General features: G+C 40.3%; 2 protein-coding genes across 6 annotated transcripts; one reads left to right on the top strand and one right to left on the bottom strand.

Annotated features, from left to right (window-relative positions):
• Window positions 1-497: 497 nt before the first annotated feature.
• On the top strand, window positions 498-9,503 carry POMP (proteasome maturation protein). Its single transcript, XM_074859897.1, has 6 exons — window positions 498-598; window positions 2,116-2,213; window positions 3,076-3,136; window positions 5,301-5,402; window positions 7,257-7,350; window positions 8,993-9,503. Exons 1-6 carry the CDS (start codon window positions 596-598, stop codon window positions 9,058-9,060), a joined length of 426 nt encoding a protein of 141 aa, XP_074715998.1. The 5' UTR covers window positions 498-595; the 3' UTR covers window positions 9,061-9,503.
• Window positions 9,504-11,993: 2,490 nt separating this feature from the next.
• Window positions 11,994-25,619, bottom strand: SLC46A3 (solute carrier family 46 member 3). Of its 5 annotated transcripts, none has more exons than XM_074859892.1 (6): window positions 25,429-25,619; window positions 24,696-24,908; window positions 18,565-19,438; window positions 18,059-18,142; window positions 16,474-16,630; window positions 11,994-14,763 (listed from the first exon to the last, which is right to left on the bottom strand). In XM_074859892.1, exons 2-6 carry the CDS (start codon window positions 24,885-24,887, stop codon window positions 14,676-14,678), a joined length of 1,395 nt encoding a protein of 464 aa, XP_074715993.1. In that variant the 5' UTR covers window positions 24,888-24,908; window positions 25,429-25,619; the 3' UTR covers window positions 11,994-14,675. The 5 variants fall into 5 exon arrangements, with proteins under 5 accessions (XP_074715993.1, XP_074715994.1, XP_074715995.1 ...); XM_074859893.1 differs by having other exon boundaries at window positions 25,467-25,619; XM_074859894.1 differs by lacking the exon at window positions 25,429-25,619 and adding an exon at window positions 25,098-25,213.
• Between the last annotated feature and the right edge of the window lie 202 nt (window positions 25,620-25,821).

The following is a 25,821-nucleotide window of genomic DNA, read 5'->3' as shown; positions in this document are numbered from 1 at the left end:
CAGCGCACCCCAACGCCTCTTTGCACAGTGCTGCCCGGGGGGCTCCATGGCTGTCCCAGCTCCCAGAACCATGTTTACCTCAGGAAGCATCACTGCCTCATTTTGCTACCTCAGGCCATCAGTGCTGTGACGCTAGTGGGGTCACCCAAGCTCTCTGCTTTTGCTGCCTGTGGCCCACTGGGAGACGATGGGTTTGACCAAGAAAAGCAGCCCCCACCTGAGACCACAACATGGCTGCCTCAGCCTGCTCTGGGAAGCCATGGATCAGCTCCAGCTTGGGGCCAGGGTAGTACCAAAACCTCTGGGTTTTGCCGGCATGAGGGCACAGTGCAGTCAGTGTACGAGCAGGCAAGCCACGGCCAAAGAGGGCCCAGGGCCGGAGCGAAAGCCCTCACCCCTCACCACACTCCGGGGCACGGCAGCCGCCTGAGCCGAGAGCAGCACAGGCCCCGCCCCGAGAGGCCCCGCCCCCGCGCGCCCCGTCGCCGGGGGGAGGGGCGCGGTGCTCCCTCCTTGCGTCTGACGCGGCGCGCGGGGGGCGGGGCGGAAGTGAGGAGGCGGAGGAGGCGGAAGCGGCTGCGCGTGCGGGGCCAAGATGGTGAGTGCGGGCTGGCGGCGGCGCTGGGGGGGGTCGTCGTCGTTGTGGTGCGGGAGCGGGGCGGACCGGCACGCGTGTGCTCTGCCTGCGCCGCTCCCCCACTCGGCCGTTGGGGTTCCCGGGGGTGGCGGTCGTTGGGCGAGGGGCGCTGGGGCCCTGCTGAGTCATGGGGGTCCGGTGCGGCCATGGCGGGCGCTGGCGCTGCCGGGTCGGGGGCCCTCACCGCGGAGGAGGCGTCTCTCGCCCTCCCCTGCGCCGCCCGGTCTGTTTCCGCTAGGCATCCTCATGGGTGCTTGGGGCCGGGAGGGCGCGTGGCTGCGGTTAGAGCCCTTCTCCTGGGGGTGGGGGGCCGGGAGCCCCGGTGGTCCCCAGAGCCGGGGCCTTCCTGCGCCGCGGCAGGTCTCGCGGCCGGAGGTCGCGCCGCGGTCCTCTGGGGGGGACTGCCGTGCTGTGACCCCCTAAGACGAATTGGGCACTGGCGTGACTTGAGAGCGTTGCTTTTTGGGAATATTTCACGGTTTTCTACTTAAGTTTGACTTTCGCTTTGATTTTCCCTCTAGTCATCTCCTCCAGGTAATGCATCTCTCTAGCGCTTCACTTACAGCAATCTCAGAAAGGTCTGGTCAGTGTTGAGTATGTTAGTTGGTAGATGCTTTCTATGCGTGCAATAACAGGTAATTTAGGGTTTTCTAATAGCCATTAAGTTACTGACAGTTAGCACGTTAGTACAAAAGACCTTAACTGTAAGCATGCATTTTCTGTTGGATCCAACAGTGCCGCTGGAGGAAACTCGAACAGCTCATTGCTGTCATCTTCCAGACTATTGCTGTCACCTTTCAGAATTCATTATACATTGGTCTTTTTGTGGAGCAATTTGTATGAACAATCCTGAGATCACTTAAATAAAATCAGGCAGTTTAGCATGAAATTAGTGATTGGGTTAGGATGACTTTACTCAGTAAGTCTGTGGAGGTGTGTTTTTCTGGTCTTCTGCTACAAGTTACTGTTTTTCCTTTGCTCTTTCAGTTAACTGGCATACTAGACCACTTGAATACACCTTGTCCTCTTTATGGCAGCCTTAAACCATGGATAAAATCAAATTGATCTTAATTAATTGTGTTTGTATTGAAGTAAATGAGGGAATGCTCAGGCATGTTCTTTTATGTCCTGTCAGCTGAGCATGGCCTGCCTTCTTCCTTTCCATCCCTGCAGCCCAGGGTGGGAATGAGCAAGGGTTAATTGCAAGCTTAACTGTTTTAGCTGTATCCAAAGAATGTGTTATCAGTACCTTTAACTGTTATCAGACTCTCTGAAAGAATTATGATTTAGTGTGGGGCTTGTGTTTTGGTGTAAAGGATTGCTTTGGGTTTTCTTGTTTAAAGAGTCTCCAAAGTCTAGGGCTTGTACATGAGTAGTTTAAGGAGTCTTTGAGTGCTTTGTTTCATTTGCCTGGCCTGATGGCCCATATGAAAGGGGTCTGGTTCTGTTAAAGTAATCCTGAGGTTTTTTTTTTCCAGAATTCCAGAGGCGCTGCTTCTCTCTTGAAGGATAGTATCCCAATTACTGAATTTTCAGCTTCAGGACCATTTGAAGGTCATGATCTTCTGCGTAGAGGGTACACTTTACTTTTTCTTGTTGAATTGCGCAATAGCCAATGTTGAACTTCAGATCCAGGAAGAAAATACCTGTTAAGTGTTGTCTTTTTAAAGAAGATTCTTGGAAGATGTATTGCAGAAGCTGTATCCTGAAGTGCATGTATTTAATCAGAATCTTTCAATCATGAATTTTCTGTGAAACATCTCTTCAAGAAGTAGATAACATTAATGGACTTTTACCTGTATGATACTGCTATTTAGAAAAGAGATGGCAAAGTATTAATGATTATGCAATATATGCTAGTTTTAATATACACATATGTGAGTGTGCAATAGCACTGTGGGAAATGGTTAATTGCAACATTGGTACAAAAAGTAAAGTTAATATAGTAAAAACTGGTTTTGGGTTTTGCCATTTTAAGTGAGTGCAAAACTATGTACATGTCTTGGATAATGAATCTAAAATAAGTTCATGGAGTTTAAAATGTGGGTAATACCTTCACCCCCCAGTTGTATCTACAACATTCAGTTTCAAAAGCTTGGAGACATCATGTAGCTTGGACATAATTAAATCTATAATGTTTTCATTTACTAATATTTTTCTCTGTTTCTGAAGGGGGTCAAGGAAGAAAAACTGTCATTCTGTTTTGTCAAACAAAGAAAAAAGGATGCCTGAAACTTTAATTATTTTTCTTCTGTTAATGCTGTAGTTAGAGGTCTTATTTGCTCGTTCGCTATTAAGTTGGGGTTTTTTTGGTAGTTCAGACTGTGCTAATTGTGTCTCTGTGGGTTGATGTTTATCTGAGATTAGTTTTGAAATGCAAATTCAAAAACAATAGCCCAATTAATTTGAAGTTCAATTTTTTTACTTTGTATTTCTAGCTTTACAAGTGTGAAAAATGAATTGTTGCCTAGCCACCCACTGGAGTTGTCAGAAAAAAATGTAAGTGTAACATCAGATGTAGCCATCTGTACTCCTAACTAATTATGAAGTTTAAATTAACAATGTGGTTACCTGGACTTCTTTGTGTGGTAACAAGTAATGATCAGGGTCTTGCCTTTAACAGAATACAGATGTTCAACAATAGTAACATTTTATTCATACAGACAATGTTGTTGGCAAATTTGTTTCATGTTAACCTCACACTTGTGACTCTCTCCACTTCAGGTATGTAAGTGGGCTTCCAAGTAGGGATTTATTTAGTAAAGTTTAGTCATCTAAAAGCTAAACTAGTTGTGTATGCAGCCTCTGTAGTTAGGTGGAGGGCACATCTGTCGCTTCTGGAAGGCTGATCCTCCCATTTTGTCTATAGTTTACCATATATTTTCATTTTCAGACTTTCAGTCTGTGGACACATGGATATTTTTCATTAAATTACTTGATCCTATCTAGAAATTTTACACATACATTTTGTTGTAAGTGTATGGAATATTGTCTGGCTTAGTCATCGCTTGTGGACCACTTAACCTGTGGACCACAGGCCACTCTGGAAGGTAAAGGGAGACTGGACTGACAGCCTTGGCTAAGTATCTGGTTGAACTGAATCTTGTCTCTGGTTCCTGTTTTGTCAGCACAGAAGATCTGATGTAACAAAATGTCCTGAAGCAAAGGCAGTATTTAGATAGAATGTTCCAAATTGCTAAACTAAGCAGCATAACGAGGTCTGAATGTAATGTCTCATATATTATAATTCTAACCAGTGCTAGTGTTGTCTTGAGCTAGTGTTGCCTTGAGTTAAAAGGATGATGTTAATGTGACAGTAACTTAATGAGCTTGTTTAGAAATACTATAAATGTTTCAGAGCTATTTGTCAATTGATTTTTTTTTTTACATTTGACTGCTAAACTCAGTTTTTAAGTCTGTTGCTGTATAAAACCTGCATAATTAAAAGATTACATGTTAGAGAGAAAAAATGCACAGAAGTAATTGAAACAGTGTGATCCCCTAAGAAGTATGTGAAACTTTTAAATTGTTTTTTTTCACATACTGTTTGTTTAGTTGTTCTGTACCTTTATGGCCAGTTTATTTAAGAATTACTTTTATGTACATTTGAATGGGAAAAGACTTACATGGGTTTTTTTACTGCTGTAAACAGTAGGTTATTCAGCTAGCACTAGTAGAAACCAAATATTTCTGCTACCCAGATAAGGACTCCTACCTTTATATAATAAAAGAAATGGAAAAATAATGTGACCAGAAGTGTAAGTTTGGGATGAGGCGTATAAATGGTATTTTTTGCTAACTTTTGGAGAGTGTTCAATACAGGTGGTTGTGAAGAAAATGCATGCTATGCCTTTGACTTGTATTTTCCCATTGGTTTTTGAGATGCCTTAGCATAAACAGGATGATAGTCTCATATTAGTAGGCTTTTGTCATGGTGATTGAGTACAGGTTTTTAAATAAGAGATTTGTATTTTTTGTTTTCCTTTACAACATTGTATTGTGTCAACATTATGGGCACGTCACTACTATAAAAAACAGATTTCAGACTGGATTACTCAAGTTTAACATTAAGCATAAGTTAGTGTACTTCAGTATTTGAGTGCCAGCACTTTTTCATTAAAAGAACCCTCTACTAAATTTCCTTTGTCTTACTGATGAGTTTTAGAGCAGTTGGTAAAATTATGAGCTTTCTTTTGCTTTTCAGAGCCATATGGAGTATATGTGATTCTCTGTTCTACTTCTGATCAAGTGTTTTCAAGTAGAGTCTCTGACGGCTAACAATAACATCAATTGTGACTTTCAAGTTTGTGTTCATTAAACCAGACTTAGCTTCCAATTTGTGCTGATAATATTGTAGTAATGTAAAGCAGTGCAAAACTACACCACTTGGTGGTGTTACATGTGTTGATTGTCAAAAATGACAAAATAAAATTGCTAATATTGATTTGTAATGAAATCTAGCAAAAAGCAATTTCAGTTTCATAAAACAAATATTGCTGCATTGCTGTCTTTCATGGATGTTTGAGACAAATGACAGTATTGCAGAATTTTTACATATAAATTTAATAGGAATGTTCATTTAAGTAGGATGTCACAGATCTCTTCTATGGCTGTACTTGAAAGTAACTTTTTTAAAAATAAAAATCAATGTTGTTTGTGATAGTTCCAGTTAAATCAAGATAAAACAAACTTTGCCACGCTGAGAAATATTCAAGGACTCCATGCACCTTTAAAGCTGCAGATGGAATTCAGAGCAGTGAAACAGGTAGGCATTTTTATCCAACTGGTACAACTTAAACCACTTGAAAAAAAAAAAAATTATCTCGGAACATGCTTTCAGAGAGACATCTTTCTTTGTTGAAATATCTTATGTTTCCAAAAGAAATTCTTTTGCTGGACTGTTTGTCTTAAAACCAACGAACCAAACACTGCAATTAATAGTTTCCAGAACAGTCAATATGCTAAAGCCTTTCAACTACCATGCTTTTATTGGTTACTTGGTGAAGTGGTAACTGCTCCAGGCTTTTTGAGGACTAGCTTCCTGTAAGACTTCAGAGAAAAGCAGGAGGAGTTGAATATTAATTCTTAAATTAACTCTCCTCTGTGGAACGTATGACCTTCATGGGAAGGAATCTCTGCATCTGTAGGCCAGAGAGACTTAAGAATCTGAAGCAGGTAGTGATTTGGAAGTGGATATGGAGGTAATGTGAAACCTGAAGCAGTAAATTTGCTATGTGTTTATTATTGCTCCACAGCCTTTCTTCCTAAGATGAGGGGAGGTCTGCAGAGGGTTAAGTTCAAAGGTTTTAACTCTTAATTGGGAAGCTTCGTCTGTCTCCTTTTCCTTATCTCTTAAGATGGGAGAGTAACTGGAGGGAGGCTGACTTTGTCCCTTAGGAAACATAGAAAGCTCATTGGTCCTAGTAGACTTTTTTTGGCTTGTTGAAATTTGTCAAGCTATGAAGAGTTGTTTTTCCAAATGAGTTGGAGCAATTTTATATTTCCTTCAAATGGATGCAGTGAGCTACATTAAACATAGCAGAAATCACTAGTCCTGAAGATATGAAAGTCAAACAGGATGTATGAAAACATCCTTTGATATCAGCTGTGCTGTCTTGTGAGGAAAAATCTATTTCCTAACTTATGTTAGCATGTGGCAGAAAATGAGACAGGTGAGGATCTCCTGCTGGTGTGTCGCCTCAGGTATTCTTGGGGGATGGGTGGGGGAAATATGGTGACTAGAAGGTTTTTCACACCCAGCTTCATGTTAGATATACAAGTTCTCTTGTGGTTTAATTTCACTTTTCTAAAATATTTACGATAATAGTGTATTTGAACTTCTGACAATTGTATCAGTAGTGATTATTTTCTGTGTAGAGATAGCTATATGATAATTTTATGGTTGTAAAATATGTTCATGGTATAACTGAAGTATCACTACTAGTAGCGAATGCAATTGTAAGTACAGATATGCCATTCTCAGAATATTTAGGATCTAAATGCTGCGTGTACCACTTGAAAATTTTTTGTAATACTCTGGGTGAAGGGTACAGAAGAGAGTGTTGAAAGTGACTGGGAGTGAACTTAAAGCTTAAGAATTGGTGTGAATCAGAGAAATAATTATGATTTAGATTATTTGCAAGGAGGATTCTATTTAGATATGAAAATTAATATAGCTCTTTCACTTACATTCCCGACTTGTGTCAGAGATGTAGGAAACTTATGTGGTTTCCAAACACTGCAATATATGTCAGTTGCCCAATACTGATCTCAGGGTGTAGATGTGTTTGTTGTAGTGAGCCTCCCCACCTTTATGTGGTAAGAGAGAAGGAAAAAAAACCTACTTTTTTTAACTACGCTATTTGCTGTAGGAGCTACACTGCAGTGAAAGATACAAACCTAGTGAAAGGCTGTTCTTTTCAAAACAGAGATAAACAATAGAAGATGGTGATGTTAGGCCAGTCTGTGTGTGCCAGTAGTTCTCTTATTTCATCGTTGTTTTTGAAGGAAGAAGAGTCTTTGCGTGTGGCTTCTCAGTCACTTCAGACTGAGCAATCCAGATACAAACCCCCTCAATTTCAGACTTGCAGAAACTTGACCTCTTGTTGTCTTTTTACAGGTCCAGCGTCTCCCATTTCTTCACAGCTCAAACATAGCACTGGATACTCTGAGGGGAAATGCTGAATGCATCAGTTTTGAGGATATCCTTAATGGTAAATACATTGTTTTGAATGTTACAGAAACATTTAACGGTAAAATTTGGGAATTGTGAAGTTCTTTGCCTTTTCGGAAAAAGAGAATTAAATACACAAAATACGGAGGAAAAAATTGAATTCCTAGAGGCAAAGAAGCACTGGGGGAAGAAGAAATAAATGTGGTTCAGGTGTTAGTTGTGTGGAAATTACTCTGAAATAACTGAGTAAGCCAGTATTTGCTTGTAGACTGGGTTTCTAAAGAAGTAGATTATGCACTTAATATTGTATGCCTGTTTCCCCAGAAGCTTTTGAGCTACTTGTGCAGATTTTGACAGGTGGAGGTTACAAAGACACAAAGTTTTTAGAAGTTCTATAACTAAAAAGAAAGAAAGGCTAGAGGAGAGATACTGAACTACTAAACCAGAGATGTGGCGGGGGAAGACTCCCTCAAATTACTCAATAGTTTGCGGTTGTGTGGTGGGATACTGATGGACAGTTAGTTTGTGTGAAATAGAATAAACTTGGGAACATAGGTTAAAAAAAAAATTTCTTTCTAGCTGGTAGTTAAGGACATGGAAGGAGGCAGAGGGTATTTTGAGGTGGGATTGGAGAATGGAAAAAGCCAGTGAGATAGAAAACTGGAAATAATGGAGCGGTAAGTGGGAATCTAGAGGCATGAGGTAAATCTGGGATTATTTTCTTGGATGGATTTACAGGGAGCAAGGGAAAGAATCTTAGATTATTGTGGTTTGGGGTAGAGAAATGTCAAACATAATTTATAGGAATTTGGTTATTTACCAGCTCACATCAAGCTGTTTCATCTTTATAGAGTGCTAAGGAGTGGGTGGGTTGAAAGTGGTTTTGGTAAGCTTCCATTTATCTGGAACTGGATTACAAAATTTTGGTGTCTCTAGAGGAATCAGAGGTGTTAATATGACTTATTTATGGAAGGGAAACACTCAGATACATCCATAAAGAAAGGTGTATTTCTTCCAAAGTGCAGTCACCACCTTTTTTCTGGCCTTGACTTTTTTTTTTAAATTTTTATTTTTTTTATGGAAATTAAGTTCATACTGTCAGTATTGGTATCTCTTGTGTCCTCTGCACATTCCTTAATAACCTTTGAGTACAGTGGCTATTGTCAAGCATACTTTACAGGATGGAGGAAATCTCAGAGATATTTAAGGGCACAGAATTTCTGTGAAACTAGGCAGTTAGGTGGCAAAGAGACTATGAATGTGTCCCAGCTAACAGAAGGGAGGAGTGTGAGCTCCTTTTGTGGAGAGAAGTTGCACTGGAAAGAGATGTGGGGCACCTGTGAGAGAAGAGCTTCACTCAGATTTGAGGGTTTTTTTTAAATGCAAAACTTAATCAGCCTTGAGATTCAGGCCACAGGAGACTGTGCTTATGTAGAACTGGTTGGTTTTAAAGTGTGTGGGTCCTTATGAAACACTGTTTCACTATAGATGCATTTATCTGATGATTACTTTGGATATTTAGGAGTTACAGACCTGCATTGTGCGACACTGTCAAAAATCAGTGAAGTAACTGTTGCACTAAGCATTAGGATGGAAAAAAAAGAGAAATACAGTGATGTTTATAGTTACTGCTTGTCTCTAGCTTGGTAAAAGCCTCATGCTGTTGACTTTTTTTTTTCCAGATCCTTCACAGAGTGAGGTTATGGGAGAGCCACACATGATGATGGAATACAAGCTTGGTTTATTGTAACAAAATGTACTCCACAAAAATGTTTTGTGCGTGTCTTTATACTGCAGATCTAAATACATGATACTAAATTGACACTCAGTGTTAAGTAGTCCTACAGTTATCATTTGCCTTCTTTGATGAAAAGGCACATTAAATGTTTAAAGTCTATACATTGTTCTGTGCTTGTTGTCAATTATATAAATGTCCTGTAACTAGGTAGTTTAATGTCTCTTCATACACTGCTCAGGACAGTAGCTTCTTAACTATGGAAATGCTGTATATGTATACAAGAAATCCAAAAATACCCATGCATTTTAAATCTGATTACTGTAGGTAATTTAATGGATGTTCTTGCAGAAGAACTTTTTAAGGGGGAAAGGAAGGTATTTTCCATTGAATAACTTTGTTCATGAAAATTTCCATACACTTTTTAAACTATTGAATAAAAGTTTGCTATAAATGCTGTTGCGTTCCAAAATATATTTAATCATAGATCAAGAACTTATCTACAACACGAACAGTGTTGTTCCTTTTTCTTGCAATATCTTTAAAGATCTTTTTAATTTCTGCACTGCCAATGGAATCCTGCTACACGCATTTTATCCCCCCTTGTTGACAGTTGTTTATGAGCAAGCTGTTAAGCTGTTGTGTAGATTTGGAAGTATTACTGTAAGAAGGATGTTAAAGGTCTGAATTTTTCCATCGGTGTCCCTGAGAGGATATTCTGGTTTCTGAAAGCAGAAATAAGTTCCACTTGAAGTTTAAAGAGGTATTTTAAAATCCATTTGGGAGCATAATGCAAAAGAGCACTCCTGGATCTAGGTATTTTAGTATTCGGAGATAAAGAAAGAATGCAGTGCCTAATTATGACAGTATGTCATAAAACTGCTGAAGTGACAACATGAAGATACAGTGGTACTGGATGACAAATACAGAAGTAATTTTTTGTGGGTTTACCAAAATCAGATCTTAATTAAGGGAGAATGAGACACCTATACTTTAATATACCTTTTAAAGGAGTGGGCCACTGAAAGGTTTTTTGTGTGTTTAAGTGTGGGGAAGGTGTTATTAAATTCAGAGTTGTAACAACTGTTTCCTGATGTCATACATGTGCATGTGTCATATCCTCCAAGGCATCTAATGTGATGTGGCATATTAGGAGAAAGAAAGGTGTGGTTCAAAAGATGTCATCTCTTGTCATATGTGGGTAGCTTGAAACAGTATTTCTAAGACAGGAGTGTCTTTATTCAGGTTTTAATGACTTGGTTAAATTGCTAAGTGCACTTAGTGTTCTGTTGTAGATAATATTAGCAGAAGTATTGCTATAAACTTCTTTTCACAACCTCAAATATCTCTTGTGCTTTTCAGTGTGCTTAAAGCTACCACAAAGTCCCTACCCATGTGGGCAAAAGCCTCTAGCTTCTGTCCTGTAAATTTTACAGTGCTTTTATGTGCATCTACTGCGAAACATTGCAGCAAATTAAAAACATAGAGATGACACAGTATGAGACACTTCACTGGTGGTTTTATTTGGTTTTATATTTAAGCTTGTTTCATTTAAGAAGTGAAGTGTCTCATACTGTCTTTCACTTGAGTGTTGCAGACATTAGAGGCTTGTGCTATGAAATACAAGTTATTTAATTTATTTTTTGCCTTAGTGAGGTTAAACATAGGATCAGTAAATTGAACATGCAGGTGTAGACCTTCTCACTATTTTGTTTTCCATAGTTATCCTGGTCCTTCTGTGAGCTGATATACTTTAAATAAAGTATCAGAATTGGCTGCTATTTTATAAATGACAAATTTTTTGGCAGTTTTGTATAAAGCAAAAGTAAACTGTTCAAAAGTAAACTGTGCAAGCTTGTGGTTCAGTAGGCTTTGTATTGCTCTAGGCTCAGGCCAGAAAGACAGGGATTACTTTGCCAGGTCTGGGACAAATTAAGATACAGGCGAGGATTTTCAGGTCTGCCTTCCTACCAGCACTGTTCTAGAAAACAGGGGAGCCATCCCATAGTGGTACATGGTTACTGGTACTGTGTAGCTCCCCACCTCAGTGTATGAAGCTGGCTGGCCTTTCCTGGTGTTGGTTGAAAGATGGATGCTATTGAGCAAAACTACATTAAGACAAGTAACTTAGTGGAGTTTCTCATTAGTGCAGCAAAGAGCAGACACAGATTAGAAGGCCAGACATAATTTCTAGGTGGTTTTGTTCAACAATTAGTATACTTCATTATAATCTTGGGTCAGATGAAGCCATATTCAGAGCAAGGATGTTGCATTGTTCATCATGTCTGTAAGGAAACTAATTTTAGGGGGTGGCTAGGCTGGGAAGTAAATAGTATGTGTAAGAGGCCTGTGCAAGAATTTATGCTATTAATAAAGTAATGGGAGTCAAACAGGACTGAGGCAAAGCGCTTCTGAGATAAGAAGGAAGGGTTATGCTTGCGGAGTGTTGCAGTGTGTTGAGCTGGGGACTGGGCTTCCTGGCCCAGCCCCTTCCCTCTGTTCTACAAGCTTCATTCTATAAAGCAGGCACTGCAAGTAGCAGCCTGGGGAGGTGTGCCAAGCGAGGTGTGCTGGCAAGGGGAGCTGGGGCAGACCCAGCCTTGGCCCTGCGTTGGACCCAGCCTGGGCAAGGGGAGGAAGGCATTTGCAGATCTGCTGGGTGCACCACAAGCCCCCACGCTGGCTTCTTGCAGACAGCAGTGCTGTCCCTGCTCTGTAATTCCTCACCTCCTCTTAGGGCTGATGTTCTGGGCAGCATCCTTTCCTCTCCCCAAGAGCAGGAGGGAGGCAAAAGCACATCTTCCTGCACTGCTGTTTGTTTGTTATGACCATCAAAAATAGATGATACTATAGTGCTGCTGCTTCTGTTTACATAAACATTCCTCCACCAGTCATCCCATTGGCTATTTGTCAAAAAACAAAGCAAGAACTACACATACAACACAGAGTTTAAAAAAAACCAAACTTCATTATTAATTTATGTCAAAATTATTTGCACTTATATACAAATAGAGCAACATTATAAACTTGGAAGATTTTGATTTAATCATCTGAAGTGCATTAGTATGTGGTTTCCTCACCTTGCACTGTGCTAGGCACTTTTAAAAACACAGTTCATATCCTTCATGTGTTTTGACCTGAACTCACAGTCAGTTCTAAATGCTGTGTCTACCAGAAATACTTTGCAAACAGCAAGTACTTTATACAGCAAAATCAAACCATAACAAAGCCATTCCTGAAGTGAGGTGCTTGTTCTCATTTGGACTGACACAATGCCACTGTGGAATGGGCTTGCTTTGTTGCTACCCAGTGCTAGCAGAGGTGTGCACTGAAGAGGAAGTGAAGGCATACACCCCTCCTTCTTAATTTGCTTTACTTTTTCCAGGCAGTTGTGTGTGAAACAGTTAATTTCATAAAGCCTTACATAACTGCATAATGAAGAGGCAAGGAAGACAATGTAATCTTTGTGCTGAAATCCTTCACATCAGTGTTTTCTTAATCTTTCTAAAAGTACCCATTATGTTTTGGACCCAGTGATTATTATAAAACTCAGCTTGCTTCTCCAACAAGTTGATAGCAGCTTGGGCACCTCAAGGGAGGAGAATTAAGCAGTTTTATTTACTGGACAGTGTCTAAACTAGCTAGGAAAAGCTAATGATCTTTAATTGCCAACATCAGCCTTGGTAGTTCAGGACAGAAGTGCAAGAGCTTGCAATAGCTGTTAGCTGTGTATTCATTCCCCCTGTCCTGGATAGGTGACACTTTTTTCACCAGCAATGGGTAGGTAGTGGTCTCCTGGATAGTGTAAACTCTACCTTACTTAAACCCTATTCCAAACTTCTCAGTGATTACAATACATAGCTTGGAAACAATGCTGCCATTCAAACAAAAAGGATCTACAACAGAATCATAGAACTGTTTGGGTTGGAAGGGACCTTAAAGATCGTCTAGTTCCAACCCCCCTGACATGGGCTGGGACACCTTGCATTAGATCAGGTTGCTGGCATAGTATCATCATGATGTGGTACTAACACTTTTTGCTGGAGTACCACTGAGCAGTTCTGCAGAAGTAGTCTGTTCATACGACAGATACTAAAGGCCGTAAGCAGATCGTTGATTACACAGCATATTCTATGTCTGTCTTCATTTTTATCCTATGCTGTGTGCATGTGGAGTCAGTTCCCACATCACAATTGCTTTCCTAGACTTTTCCTTCTGTAAATGTCAACCACTTTACATTATTTTCATTTCTCTACCTAATCTGTTTTAGGGGAAGAGAGTCGCATACAACCTACCTGTACTTTCAGGGATCTGAACAGTATTGGCTGTCAAACTCTGTCTGAAAAAACCCATGTGGGAGTGCTCCTTAACATGTTACATTTACACTTCTGCTCTGCTGTGCATCCCAGAAGCTAATATGCTGGATAATTTCTGCTTAAAGATCTCAAGCAAGGTGGTGAAGAGTCAATGCAGAAACTGATTCCCAGGTTTGTCAGTCTCACCAGTTTGCACTGTGGCCCTGGGCAAGTCATTTGTCCTCTCTGTTGATTTCTCTCTCTCTGCAACAGGGAGGATCATATCTATTATGGAAGGAGGTTATTAATAGCATTTATAAAGTGCTTTGAAGATAAGAAATGCTGTTCAAGTGCTCATAAATTATGCTGCATTCATTGCAAGATGATTAGATGCATGATTCAGATTTGGTCACCCCGTTTCAGGGTTGTTAAAAAAATAATCAAAGATCCAGTGAAAAGAAATGCTATTAAAGCCTTTCAATAGAAGAAACATTTAAGCTAAGTACAGCTGACTTAACTAGAAAACAAGTATCTACGGGACAAAAAATAGAGGTGTCTGTATGCAGTCCCCAATATATGGAAAAGGATAAAAATAAATGTGCAATATGGCCTCTGCAAAATGTAGGCATAGGCCTAACTTCACACTCCGCAAGCTGGAAATTTTCTAAGTAGTTCTGTGTGAAAACCCATTTTAAGAAATAAGTCACAGGCAAGGTCCACACATCATACATTAAACTCGCACAAACACTCTCTGCTAACCACAGATCAGTGTCTACTTACAGCAGGTGCAAGTACTGTCTCCAGTTGGGTTGCTTTCTGAAAAAAACACCTTTCAGTTTAGTAATTTTGGAGAGGTTTGGGGGCTTCACCATTCAGACAGGCCTTTTAAGATGTACACAGTGGACATCATCCTCAGCTGGCATGAGCTCCACTGGCTTCAGCAGAATTGCCAGTACCCTCTGAGTTGATAAGCTTATCTCTGTCACCCCACTTAGAATAATACAAGATGTATCACAATCCACAGCTGACATTCTCAAACTTGAGAAGGGGTAAGTGGAAAGAGAGTATCATCCTACCTTATTTTTTCCTTCATGCTGAAAGCAGCATTAAAATCTCCATTGCCAGCCTATTTGCATAGTTAAGTATAAGAGTTAGCTTTACTCAAGTGCTAAAAAGAGACTGGATATAGAGTGCTACCAATTTAGTGCTTATTGCTGCAGGGCCACTTTGAGATTGCATCTGCAACTGTTGTGTTATCTCTATGGTCTCTGAATGACACAATGGTCTCTGCCACTGCATGTCAGATTAGAAAACGCAGGTAGGTGAATCCTTTGTTCAACTGTCAACGCTCTCTATGCTGGATACTTCTTCAGGTACAAGCAGAGCCAAGTCCTCCCCATTCCAGCTTGTGCACAGAAGCCAGCTGTAAGACACAGATAAGACAGATATCTTTAGCTGATAGTTAAGTATAGCATGCTGATTCAGCACCAACAAACACTCGATAGCTCCTTTACAGCCATCTTCTGTGGCACAAAGCTGTTGACATATCTTAGTAAACAAAAGCAATGACAATACTTATCCTTATTACACAAGTTAGACAATATTATTACTGCTTTCTTTGATAAGTACTAAACCACAATGCCCAATTTATTACAGACTAGAACAACTGTGCTTTCTGCTCTCAAATGGTAACATTGCATGATACTCTCAAAAGAAAGGTTTTAGAAGGAAGGTTATTCAAAGGGTGAAGTATCTCAGACACTAATGACAGAAGGAAAAGAAAAATAACTTTCAAAAATTTAGGGTGATGGACTACAGTCCTGATTGCAGGATGGACTAATTGATGGTAAATATCTGTTACTTTTTGCACAGAAGAGAGTGCTTTCTTAACAGAAACTTTCTCTACCATACAGCACTGAACTAAACTAAAAATAGTATTTAATAACACAAGCATTTACTGGGCCTTTGTTAATATAACTGAATTCCCCAATTTTTTATTACGTTACTGAAAAGTATTCTACACACACACACAAGACCCCTTTGCTTCAACTCCCTCAGGTCTGAGACCCATCACTACCTTAGTCTTAAGTGACCACTAGTGCAGCTTCTCTGAATAGACTGTAAAAACCCTGTAGTGAGGTAGGCACAGACTTGAAATCATGTGAAACGTTCTAAATCTACAGTGTTATCACTCCCTATTTGAAACTTAAACTTCAGCTGATGTAGAGATAAAAGGTGACTGAGGTAAAGTTTATGCATTGGAAAAAAAGATACAAGTCTCCAGCAAGAGTACCACCCTCTTAACGAAAACAGCTTTCCCTCCCTTGAATATAAGCCTATCTAATGTAAAGTGATCCTTCTGTCATTTAGATTTACGTTCCAGCATCCTAAAAAGACATAATTTACACTGGAAATAATATAAAGTGAACTTTGCTTTTGTGAATACTCTTGAATAATGATATTTCACTGTCAGTATTACTAGATGGTCACTAGATATCATTATATGCAAATACTATAGAGGCATATTTTTTAATCATGTCTAAAGGTTTATTCATATAGACCTTAAAGCTAGTTCAGATCTTTTACAGATTTCAATGGCACTGGGTCACAAGGCACCCATGACCAAGGACCAGGACAGATAGCTCTCCATTAAATTCACTGGGTGAACCCTCATTAGCATCTAAAAGAGCTCAGATTGCAAAATTAAGCTCATGCCTTTCCAGTGATCTGTTACTTTTGTTCTTTGTCAAAAGGCTTTCCTGTAAGAAAGACCATGTAAAGGTTTCAAACCAAGGGAAGGCATACACATGCAGTCAAGGGTATGGTGTATCCCACTAGTAGTACATTGAGGGTAGATTTCAGTTTGGGGGAATTAGGTGACAAGTTCAGAGCGCAAAGCTGAGGGGAGGTAGCTGGATCAGGGCCAGAATGGGACTGATGATGGGAAATTGCCCGCAAACATGTAGGGGGGTAGGTATTGAAGAGAGAAGAAGTGTGAAAGTAGAGTTACTAGAGCACAGTAGAAAATACTGAAGTTTGAGAACTACTGCACTAAACCATTCAGCTTCAACTCATATCAGAACAGAAATTACTGGCAAAAGCAGTCAGAAGCACCCTCCTGATCCGTACTTACCACAGGACAGCCAGTGGAATTAGACAAAGGCCTGCTGACAGGAGGAAGCTAAAGCCTGAAAACCATGCAACAGTAGCTGCATAGAGACTATTAAAAACTGAAAGTGAAATACTGCCGGTCACAACTTCTAAACAGGCAATACAAGCAAACACAGCACCTGCCAAAAACAAATGGATGAATTACAAACAAAACAAAACAAAACTAAAACCCCTTCAAAGTACTGAGGTTTTTAAACTTGTTTTGAAAGATCTATCTACAGTATTTTAGCAAGTACGTAAGTAACAAGCACCTGAGTATCGTATGTCTTTGCTATGGAAGTGTCTTCTGGGGGACTCCTACAAAAGACTTGGTTTTTAAAATAAAAAAAAAACAAACCCAAAAGGTTGCTGATGGAAACTATTTTTCTTTGCTACTATTCTGCCACCATACCTACTTTTTTGAATCTGTTTATCACATAAAGTTCAAACTGTTCATCCTCACTAATCATGTTCTGCACCTCTCCATCCTTATACCCTACAGTTCTCCTCTCGATTCTCATTCTTCCCTTTCTTGCTTCTTCCTTCTCTAATCTTCACTCTTATATGCAGAAAAGGCTCTGATCCAACAAAGACTGCTGGTTCAGCACATAACCATCTCCTCATTTTTGAAAAGGAAGAAACAGCATTTTGGACACGGAACTACCCATTGGGGTGGCAGTCTATCCCATCAGTGTCTCGTTGAACACATTTTCCCAAGCTGCATTCATATTCATGGGGCCATAAAAAAAATCACAATAGGTAAGCAGAAAAGGATGATAAGAGGCAACCTGATTCCTGCATCAAACTACTCAAGTAGCTGAAGCCCTGAATAATGCCAAGAAACTGCAGAAACAGAGGTGTATGTTAGCATAGTTAAGTACAAACAGATCTTTATTTTAGTGTATAAAGATATGTCTTTTAAAAAATAAAACCAAGTAACTCAGGAGAATGCTTCTAGAAAGTATATGCTCCCCAAAATCTAGAAAGTACATGCTCCCCAAAAGCAAAATATGGGATACCAGAGCCACATTTTGAGGCCTGACATGCTTTTTTCTGTGTTCCATAAGGAAAGGACTTGAGAAGTAATATGCATCACGGCACCTGTGAAGCTGGTTACATAGCTCAGGATCCAAGTCTAATTGTTCTCAAGTACTTTGGGGGCTGACCATCTACTGCTTCTAAATTATTAAGTGTGACACTGACTAAATAACAAAAATATATCTTTCTCTGCCTGTCAGAACCTTGTGAACATAGAAGCACTTGTGAAATCACATGTATAAATCTTGAGCACTCCTCTGCTTCAGGTTCCCCATGATCTTTATTTTTATTTTATTTTTTATTTTCCTTTGAAGCTTGAAACTTGCAATAGTTTTTAAACACAATATTGTTTATATTAAATTCAGAATCAAAAGGTATTAATACCATGACACAGGGTCATATTATATGGAACCTGAAAGAAAAGCAGTCTTAAAATACCAATACACATCTGTTTGTTTAAAGGTAGTCTTGGTGCATCTCTGTTCTGAAATACCATATTACTGTATTGTTTAAAACCAAATTCTACTCACCCTGTTCACCAGTGAGAACCACTTTTGACAGCATGGATCGGAGAACAGGAATAGGCATAAAGCAGAGCAAAGATGGCACTCTTACTGTAAAGCAGTGAGTCAGTCATGAGACACTGAAGTAATAAAAAATCCAGAATTTTATAAATATATTGCAAATGAATTAGTCATATGCTTTTGAATGCTCAGTTCCCCGAACACTAAAAGGCAACAGAAAAATCAAACTAGAAGTGCACTGAGACACAATTATCCAAGCACAGAGAAATTAATAAATGCAATATATCTCTATGGTACTAAAATCAAATCATAAGCAAGTAATTCCATTCTCTCTCCACACACTTCATCTTTTAATTAAATCCCAAATCAGTCTGACCAACTTTGTATATTTTACCTCTTTATGATTCTATCAAGACGGTACGTCCAATATCTACCAACTGCACTCACTACAGATAACATAGCAGTATTTTCATATATATTGTTGACCATAGAACAACTGATTCTGAACTCACCTAAAAACATGAGCAGGGTAGTTTTGGCAAAGGCAGCCATGATCATTCCTCCAATGTAAGAAAATATCCCGATAAAGACAATATAAATGTCTTTGAGACATTTGGAAAATAAGTAAACGCCTAAAAAGCTGGTCAGAGAGACAGAAGTGAACACAGCTGCTCCATATCCAATGTAAACTTCATTCCAGCAGAGTGGTTCATCGAGTTCATACAGCGTAAAAAGTGAACTCCCACCAATCATAGTAAATAAGTAAGTCATAAATGTAAAAAGTAACACAATTATTAAAATTCTCTTTTTATAAGGGGCAGTTTTAAAAAGCACGTACACTCCAGAAAATGTCTCTCTAAGAAGTTCTTTCCAGGACACTGGTGCCTCATGCTGGAATTCAGATACACCTACTGTATCTTCCAGAAAAAATATAATATAGATAATATTAATGACATGAAGCAGAGATGCTATCAGAAATGTCCATGTAAAGCCTATTCCTCTTAGAAAGTAGCCAGATGACAGTCCTGCCAATCCAGATACAACTCCAAAAATCAAATCCACCACAGCTATTCGTGTTGTTTTCTGCTTCTCATCATGACACACATCTGCTATAAAAGCAAAGCCTCCTCCAAGGAGAGTTGCCATACCCCCAAACAGTCCAGTAATAAATGCAACCACAAATAGGATAGAGAGTGACAAGGAAAAATACGATATTACAGTGAGGCAAATATCAGCAATCAAAGCTCCCACTGATGGAAAAACTAAAGACCTTTTGCGTCCCTGGCGATCCCCATTAGCTACAATCACAAAGGCAACTATAAGGCTGGGAACTGCCCCAGTTAAGTCCAACTGCATATTAAAAACAGAGGCTTTTTCTTGAACTTCCTGCGAAGAGAAAACAAAAATAATTGTAAATGCTATAAAGACTGTAAAAAAAAAAAGAATATATTACACTTACATAATGAGTAGCATGCAATACAATAAATAGCACAGTATGTTTATAGATTATAAATTATATTAATATAAAACATAATACAGAGAATATAATTTTATATTACATGACACTATTATAATAAAATACAGTACATTACTGTATGTTTATAAGAATGCATTATATTACAGTAATCATTAATACAAAAGAATTGCTTATTCAAAGACGCCTGCTTTTGTAATTTTATCTTCAATATTCCTCAAACATCCCTTGATACTTTTTAATCCAAAACTTATTTCTTCAAATACAATCTTACTAGTACTCTTGACAGAGAAGTTTCAGTGGAGACAAGAGAACAATTCTTTTAAACAGGCATTTACAAGAGCTGGTGCTTATACTGTAAGTGTCTCTTTCAGTGCAGGGTATGGCAAAAGGACACTGGGCCTATTTAATCTCTCAGAAATCAGTAGTAAAACAGTCTTTGATTGAGGAACATACCCCATGCTCCCTACTCACAGATCATTTTTCCTCACAAATAATCCTCCTGAGAGGGTTACAAGAAACAATTCACTGACTAGCACACTGTGCAAGTAAACAGATCAGAATTTGCTCTGACATCCCAATGTACAATGTTAATAATAACAATAAACATGTGAAACACAGCATTAAAAATTATACTGACTCACAGATATGTGAATTAACTGATTTTTAAAACACTGTAAAGGTCTGAGTTCAGAAACTGCCCAAATCAGTGATGTCTCTATAGATATGCTACAGCAGGCATTCACATAAGGAACAGCAGCTATCACTATGACAATAACCTGTAAACACCCATTATGGGAAAAATTTCTGTGTCCTTTTTAACAGAAGTATAAAAGTCAAACATAGCTAAAAACCAACCAGTTAACAGAACACGAATGGCTTCAGAAAAAAGAACTGAAGAAAAGTCAATTAAAAAAAAAGACTATGCTGTTACGAAGCCAGCTGCTAAATGATGCTCAACAAGCTAATTCAGATCTTGCTTTTAATGTATCAATGCAGGCTCAACAGCCAGCAGCCGCAACAGCCCTTTCAAAGACAACCACCTGATCAGACAGAAGAGCAGCAGGGGGAAAGGAAGTAACTTCGTTTGCACAAATCCTTTAAACTCTGTAAGACAAACTTTCAGATGCAGAGAGTAAAGTCACTCTAAAAGTTTTCTTCAGATTGTCTGAGGTATCGCACTGACTTGGGCAGGGGTTGCACTCTTCAGTCAGTAGCAGGTACAGCTGTGTAAATCTTCACAAGCCATTCTCAGCCTGTATTCAAGCCATCTATACGTTTCAGGTGTTTCCTCTGTAGCTAACATAATCCCCACTGAGTAGCATCCAAAAGATAAAAACCCCCTAGAATTTCCAGGAATGTACTTTGGGCAATTCTAAAAGCTGCTGAATGCTTTATAAAATCATATGTATATTATTTATTCATTTACAGCCAAAGACCATGAGTTTCTAGTTCAGTCTCCTTCGTTTACAAGATACCAGGGTTTATTGCAAGAGGAAAAGTCAACTGATCCCGAGGTCCTCAAGGAAAGCCCTCAAGATCCTCAGCACTCTGGAGTCTTTTACTGTCTTCCCTTATGGTGTCTGACTACCTCAGGATTCATGATGTCCTGTCCACTGGGCAGCACTGTTGTCACCCTGGAAGGGTCAAAACCATGAAGACTGAACAAACCAAGATAGCAAGTGATATCCTGATCTTTTAACTCCTTCCCTCATGACAAAGAGAATTCTATGTAGCTGCAGGCGTTGCTTCCTTACTAGGATCATCAGGTTCAAAGACATGAGTGTCAAAGAATGCTAATACATTAGAAATAAAACTACATGTTGTTATATATCATCTCAACCCACATACAATACAAATACTAATGAAGTGTTAACCTGGAGGAATAAAACAACACAGACTTGGGTTTCATTGTTTTGGAAGTAGGTGTGCAAAACAAAGAATGTGGCTACACATCCAGATACTGCAAATGACCATCACTTTGCTGACATAATGACTTGTTGTCTACTGAGGAGAAGACGACTAAGAGACAAAAGTACAGAAAAACTCCATTTAGCGTGTAAAGCGCTCAACTGCCCATGTTTTTATAAAGTCAATGGAAAGGAATACAGAAAATGATAGGTCAAACCCACAGTTGCTTTAAAATCATGTAACTATTAAAATCAATGGAATTACATAAATTTGAAGACAAAGATCTAGATTTTTAATCTGCAAATTCACTCTGAAAAAATGCTCATGGTTCATAAAACTGGTCACGGTTCTGAAAAAATGCTCATAGTTCTTAAGATCACAGATTTCAAAATTAAAATGAAGAAGCAATTCACTTAGATAAGGTTTAAAGTAATAGAGAAGTATAGTGCCTGAGGCTGAACAATGTACAGGACATGATAAACTGAAAGGCTCATAAAATTAAAAAATATTACTGGGTAGCAAAGGAAAATGCATGGATTGGATAATAAATAAGATGGATGATAAATAATGTTTAATTTAGCTCTTTCTGAGCTAAAAAAAAGGATTATCCAAGCCAGTGATTGGAATGCTTCAGCTTGTATTCAAATTACCTTTGAACTAATTTTATTATAAAATGACTAATTTCCTTCAAATTGTAAGAAATAATCAATCAAAATGCTGCAAAGACTATCCATTTTGAACTATATTCTACTTTTTTGCAGGCTCCAAGGGATTTTTGTCTTCAGTTTCCTTTTATGTTTTGCTTTGAAATAGGTGAGATGAGGATAAAGTTTCTCCACTCTCAGAATGGAAGGACTTATACTAAATTAACTATTTCGGGAGGTGTTCTTCTAAAAGTCAATGCCAAACAGGGCCTGTTGGGAACACTCCTGACAGCAAAATTTACAGCATCTGTAAACATAAGTCAGTTAGGATGGTCTTGGAAAATCTAGAATACCTAATTCACATATCCTCAGGAAACGGCTTGGGATTGAGTTACTGGATCTACACTGGATCTACTCTTTGGCCCATACACAGGCCCATGCACAAGAGACCACGTTCCACTGAAATTAATGGGTGTTTTTAGCCTTTTACATTCTTATGTAACAAGTGTGGTATCAAAATGCAGGCAAGGCATCCAGACAAGAGCATAATTGTTCAAAAGGTCATGCCCTGCTGGCAATCAGTTAAATGGAGAGAATGGAAATCTGGCAGGAAAGGCAAACAAAGAAGTTCTGTTGGCCATTATTTAACTACCATCTTGAAGGATTCATGTTCTCAAATACCAAGTTAATTATACTTTGTAACCTTTATGCCAAAACACCTGTAATGTGTGAATTCACCACCACATGAACCTGAGATGTTATCTAAACTTTAGCTGAAATTAAGCACTCTGCTTCAGTGTTTTGCAAAAAGAACTATGAAGTCTTATATCTTGAACACAGGTGATCTCAATTTGAAAATCAGGTTGAATTTGGGGGGTTTCTAGTAAATGCAAAGTGCAGAAATGTTTGTGAAATGTAGGTTTCTTGATGGGCTCTGCGATTAGAACTGTATGCACCAGGTATGGTTTTCTTAAGAGTTGTTCCTTCCATATGACAAAATGCCCATACACAGCACCAAACGGGGAGCTAATACTCAGGAAAACACTTTGGGGAGTAACATATGAACATTACTCTGACAATAATTGGTTATTATCTCCAAATCAATTCCAGTGGGTGGCATACATTACTCTCCTCGGCCGATGGGTTAGCCCAGAAGGCATGGTGGACTATAATTCTGTTGACCTTTTTACTTTCACATTCCTTCTACTAAGACTGGCTTCTGTCACATGATGAAGAACCTACCCCACACTAAAAATCCTAAATTATTTCTTTGATCATCTTCAACGGATGCAAGTACCATTACAAAATTTCTTCTATATATGACAAATGAAACAGATAAGCTCAAGTGTTTAGTCTTGTGCATATGCAGCACATCAGAGATTCAAATCTGGGATGTGAGCAAAAATTTCCAAGTGCCACCTTTTCAGCAGCATAGGGGAACGCCAGCTGACTGTTTCCATAACTCTACCTTCTGTGTAATTTACAGTCCAAGTCATCTACTTTTCTGACCCTACAGTGGTTAATGTTCCACTTAATCCAACCTAACCGCCAGTTGTTGTTGCCACGGATGGTTCTGTTGTACTTCTGGAAATGTGTTCCCTCTGCCAGCCCCATGTTAGATACAGCAATCATGTGGCCACAGAGTGTGTCAGAGCAGTGCACTGCTTTTGAAAAAAACAATATTCAAAAAGGAAAAACCTCAAAAAAAGAGATGAGCTTTCTGTTGAATGAGCGTCCTGATCAAATCCAAATTGTAACCTGTAATTGCAGAACTGTGAGATACAACACATGAGGGGGAGCAATGGGCAGAGAGGGGAAAGGAAAATGGAGTACGATCACCTCTTCTGCTGGCAGCCCATAGTTAGCTCTGCTTAAATGTAGCATTAAAACTGGACTGGAAGTGCAATGGAAGAGATTCCAATCAACAACTAGCTATCCAGCATGCTGAACTATGAAAAAGCACTAAAAATGTAGTGGACCATGGAATGCTGTCATCTTGATGTCTTTGTATTTCAACAAGGCAGACAAGCACTCTGAATGGTAAACCATCAATTATATATTTGATTATGAAAAGATCAGTTAAAATTTTTTGTCATTTGAAAATTACAACATTTTTTATTTTAAGCTCCCCCATTCTTCATTCTTGTAATTCCTCTGAAATAAATGTATTTTAAACTAGATCTTATTCCCAAAAATTACAGGGCATTTGCTAAACTTTACATAGTTACAAAAGAACACCAGAAATCACAAAGACAACTGATGGCTCATAAGCACATCCACAACCCTTACTGGAAAGAGAAGCCTTCAGTGGTACCCCTTGTAATGTCAGCCCAATGCCAATTTGGGCCCAATCCTCTAAAATGATTTCCAACTCCTGCGAAAATATGAATTTATCTCAGCATCCTCCTGGAGACAAATCTTTGTCTTTAAAGCACTACAACTACCTACAGCACAACACAAGAGCAATGAGACAGTAAAACTGACAGCAAGTTACAGAACTACCGCTTTTCCCTATATAAAAGGTTAGGGAAGGTTATATAAAAGGAGGTTACGCCGAGACAGCACCTCCTGGCTGCAAGTTTATTTACAATTGTTATTTTTTGTTCCCTCTTACCTTCTGCTTGATATAAGCCGGGCTACTTTTATTCTGTTCACAGTAAGTGTCATTGCTATCGCTTATGAAAGTGGAGTTGTACTCTTCCTCCCACAGCCGCCGGTAGATGAACTGCTGCACCAGCGGGCTCGTCAGGGAATACACGAATATGTAGATGAAAATGACGGGCTCCACGCACAAAACCTTCCTCATTTCTGGGTCTGGGGTTTAATCCTACGTAACGGAAAACACAAAGCAATTACTCACGACGTGAAGGGAAAAGACCCGACCTGCCGGCACGCTCCGCCGCGGCTGCTGACAGCCCGCACCTGCCCGGGGGACCCCATCAACGACCGCCCCCCCCCCGCCCCGGCCAGTGCCCCCCGCACCGCCGCCCGCCGCCCGCTCTCCTCCGCTCCGCACCGGCCCCCGGCGGCGGAGGTCACGCAGTGCCGGCGGTGCGCGACACCGGGAGGCGGGACGAGGCGGGCAGCCGCGTCCCTAGCGGAGCAGTATCCCCCGCCCCCCCGTCGCCGCCCCCCCCCGGCCGCCGCCATCTCGCTCCGGTGTCGCTCGGTCCCCGCGGCCCGCGGGCGGGGCGCTGCGGCAGGCGGGCCCGCGGCCTGGCGCTGCGGGCCGAGCCGGGGCATGCCGCCGGGCGGGGGAGGGAAGCCCCGGCGCAGCAGCTGTCCCCGGGGGGCTCGGCGGGACGAGGGGACGTGGCCTCCTCGGCAGCCTGGGGAGCAGCCCTCACCCGAGAGGAGGAGAAGGGTCCCCCCGCGGTGTCCGTACCCACGCCAGGGGACGCGCGGGGTGGCTGCTAGCGGTCATGGCAAATCGGTAGTTCCGGGGTTTCACCCCCGAGCAGCAGCGTGCCAGACATTGCTGTCGCGGTGTTTACAGGGCCAGGGAGTTTGTTTTGGCTGGTTACGCAACGAGGATCTTTCTTATCAGCGGGGCCTGGTTTGACACCGCTCTGGTGAACCCGGGGCTCCCGGTGCTCAGCGGGCCCTGGGCTCAGCCTGCCCGGGCCGGGGGGGCCGCCACGGCCCCGCTCTGGCCCAGGAGGAAGCTGTGGGTTGTTTCTGCTCCACGCTACCGTGTTTTCCACTCTCAACTGCCATGATTTAGAGGTGTTACTGTAGCT

This window comes from Strix uralensis, chromosome 2, assembly GCF_047716275.1.
Source record: "Strix uralensis isolate ZFMK-TIS-50842 chromosome 2, bStrUra1, whole genome shotgun sequence".
Taxonomy (NCBI): Eukaryota; Metazoa; Chordata; class Aves; order Strigiformes; family Strigidae; genus Strix; species Strix uralensis.
Note: the sequence above shows the minus strand (reverse complement) of the source record. Positions and strands in the feature narration are given on the sequence as shown.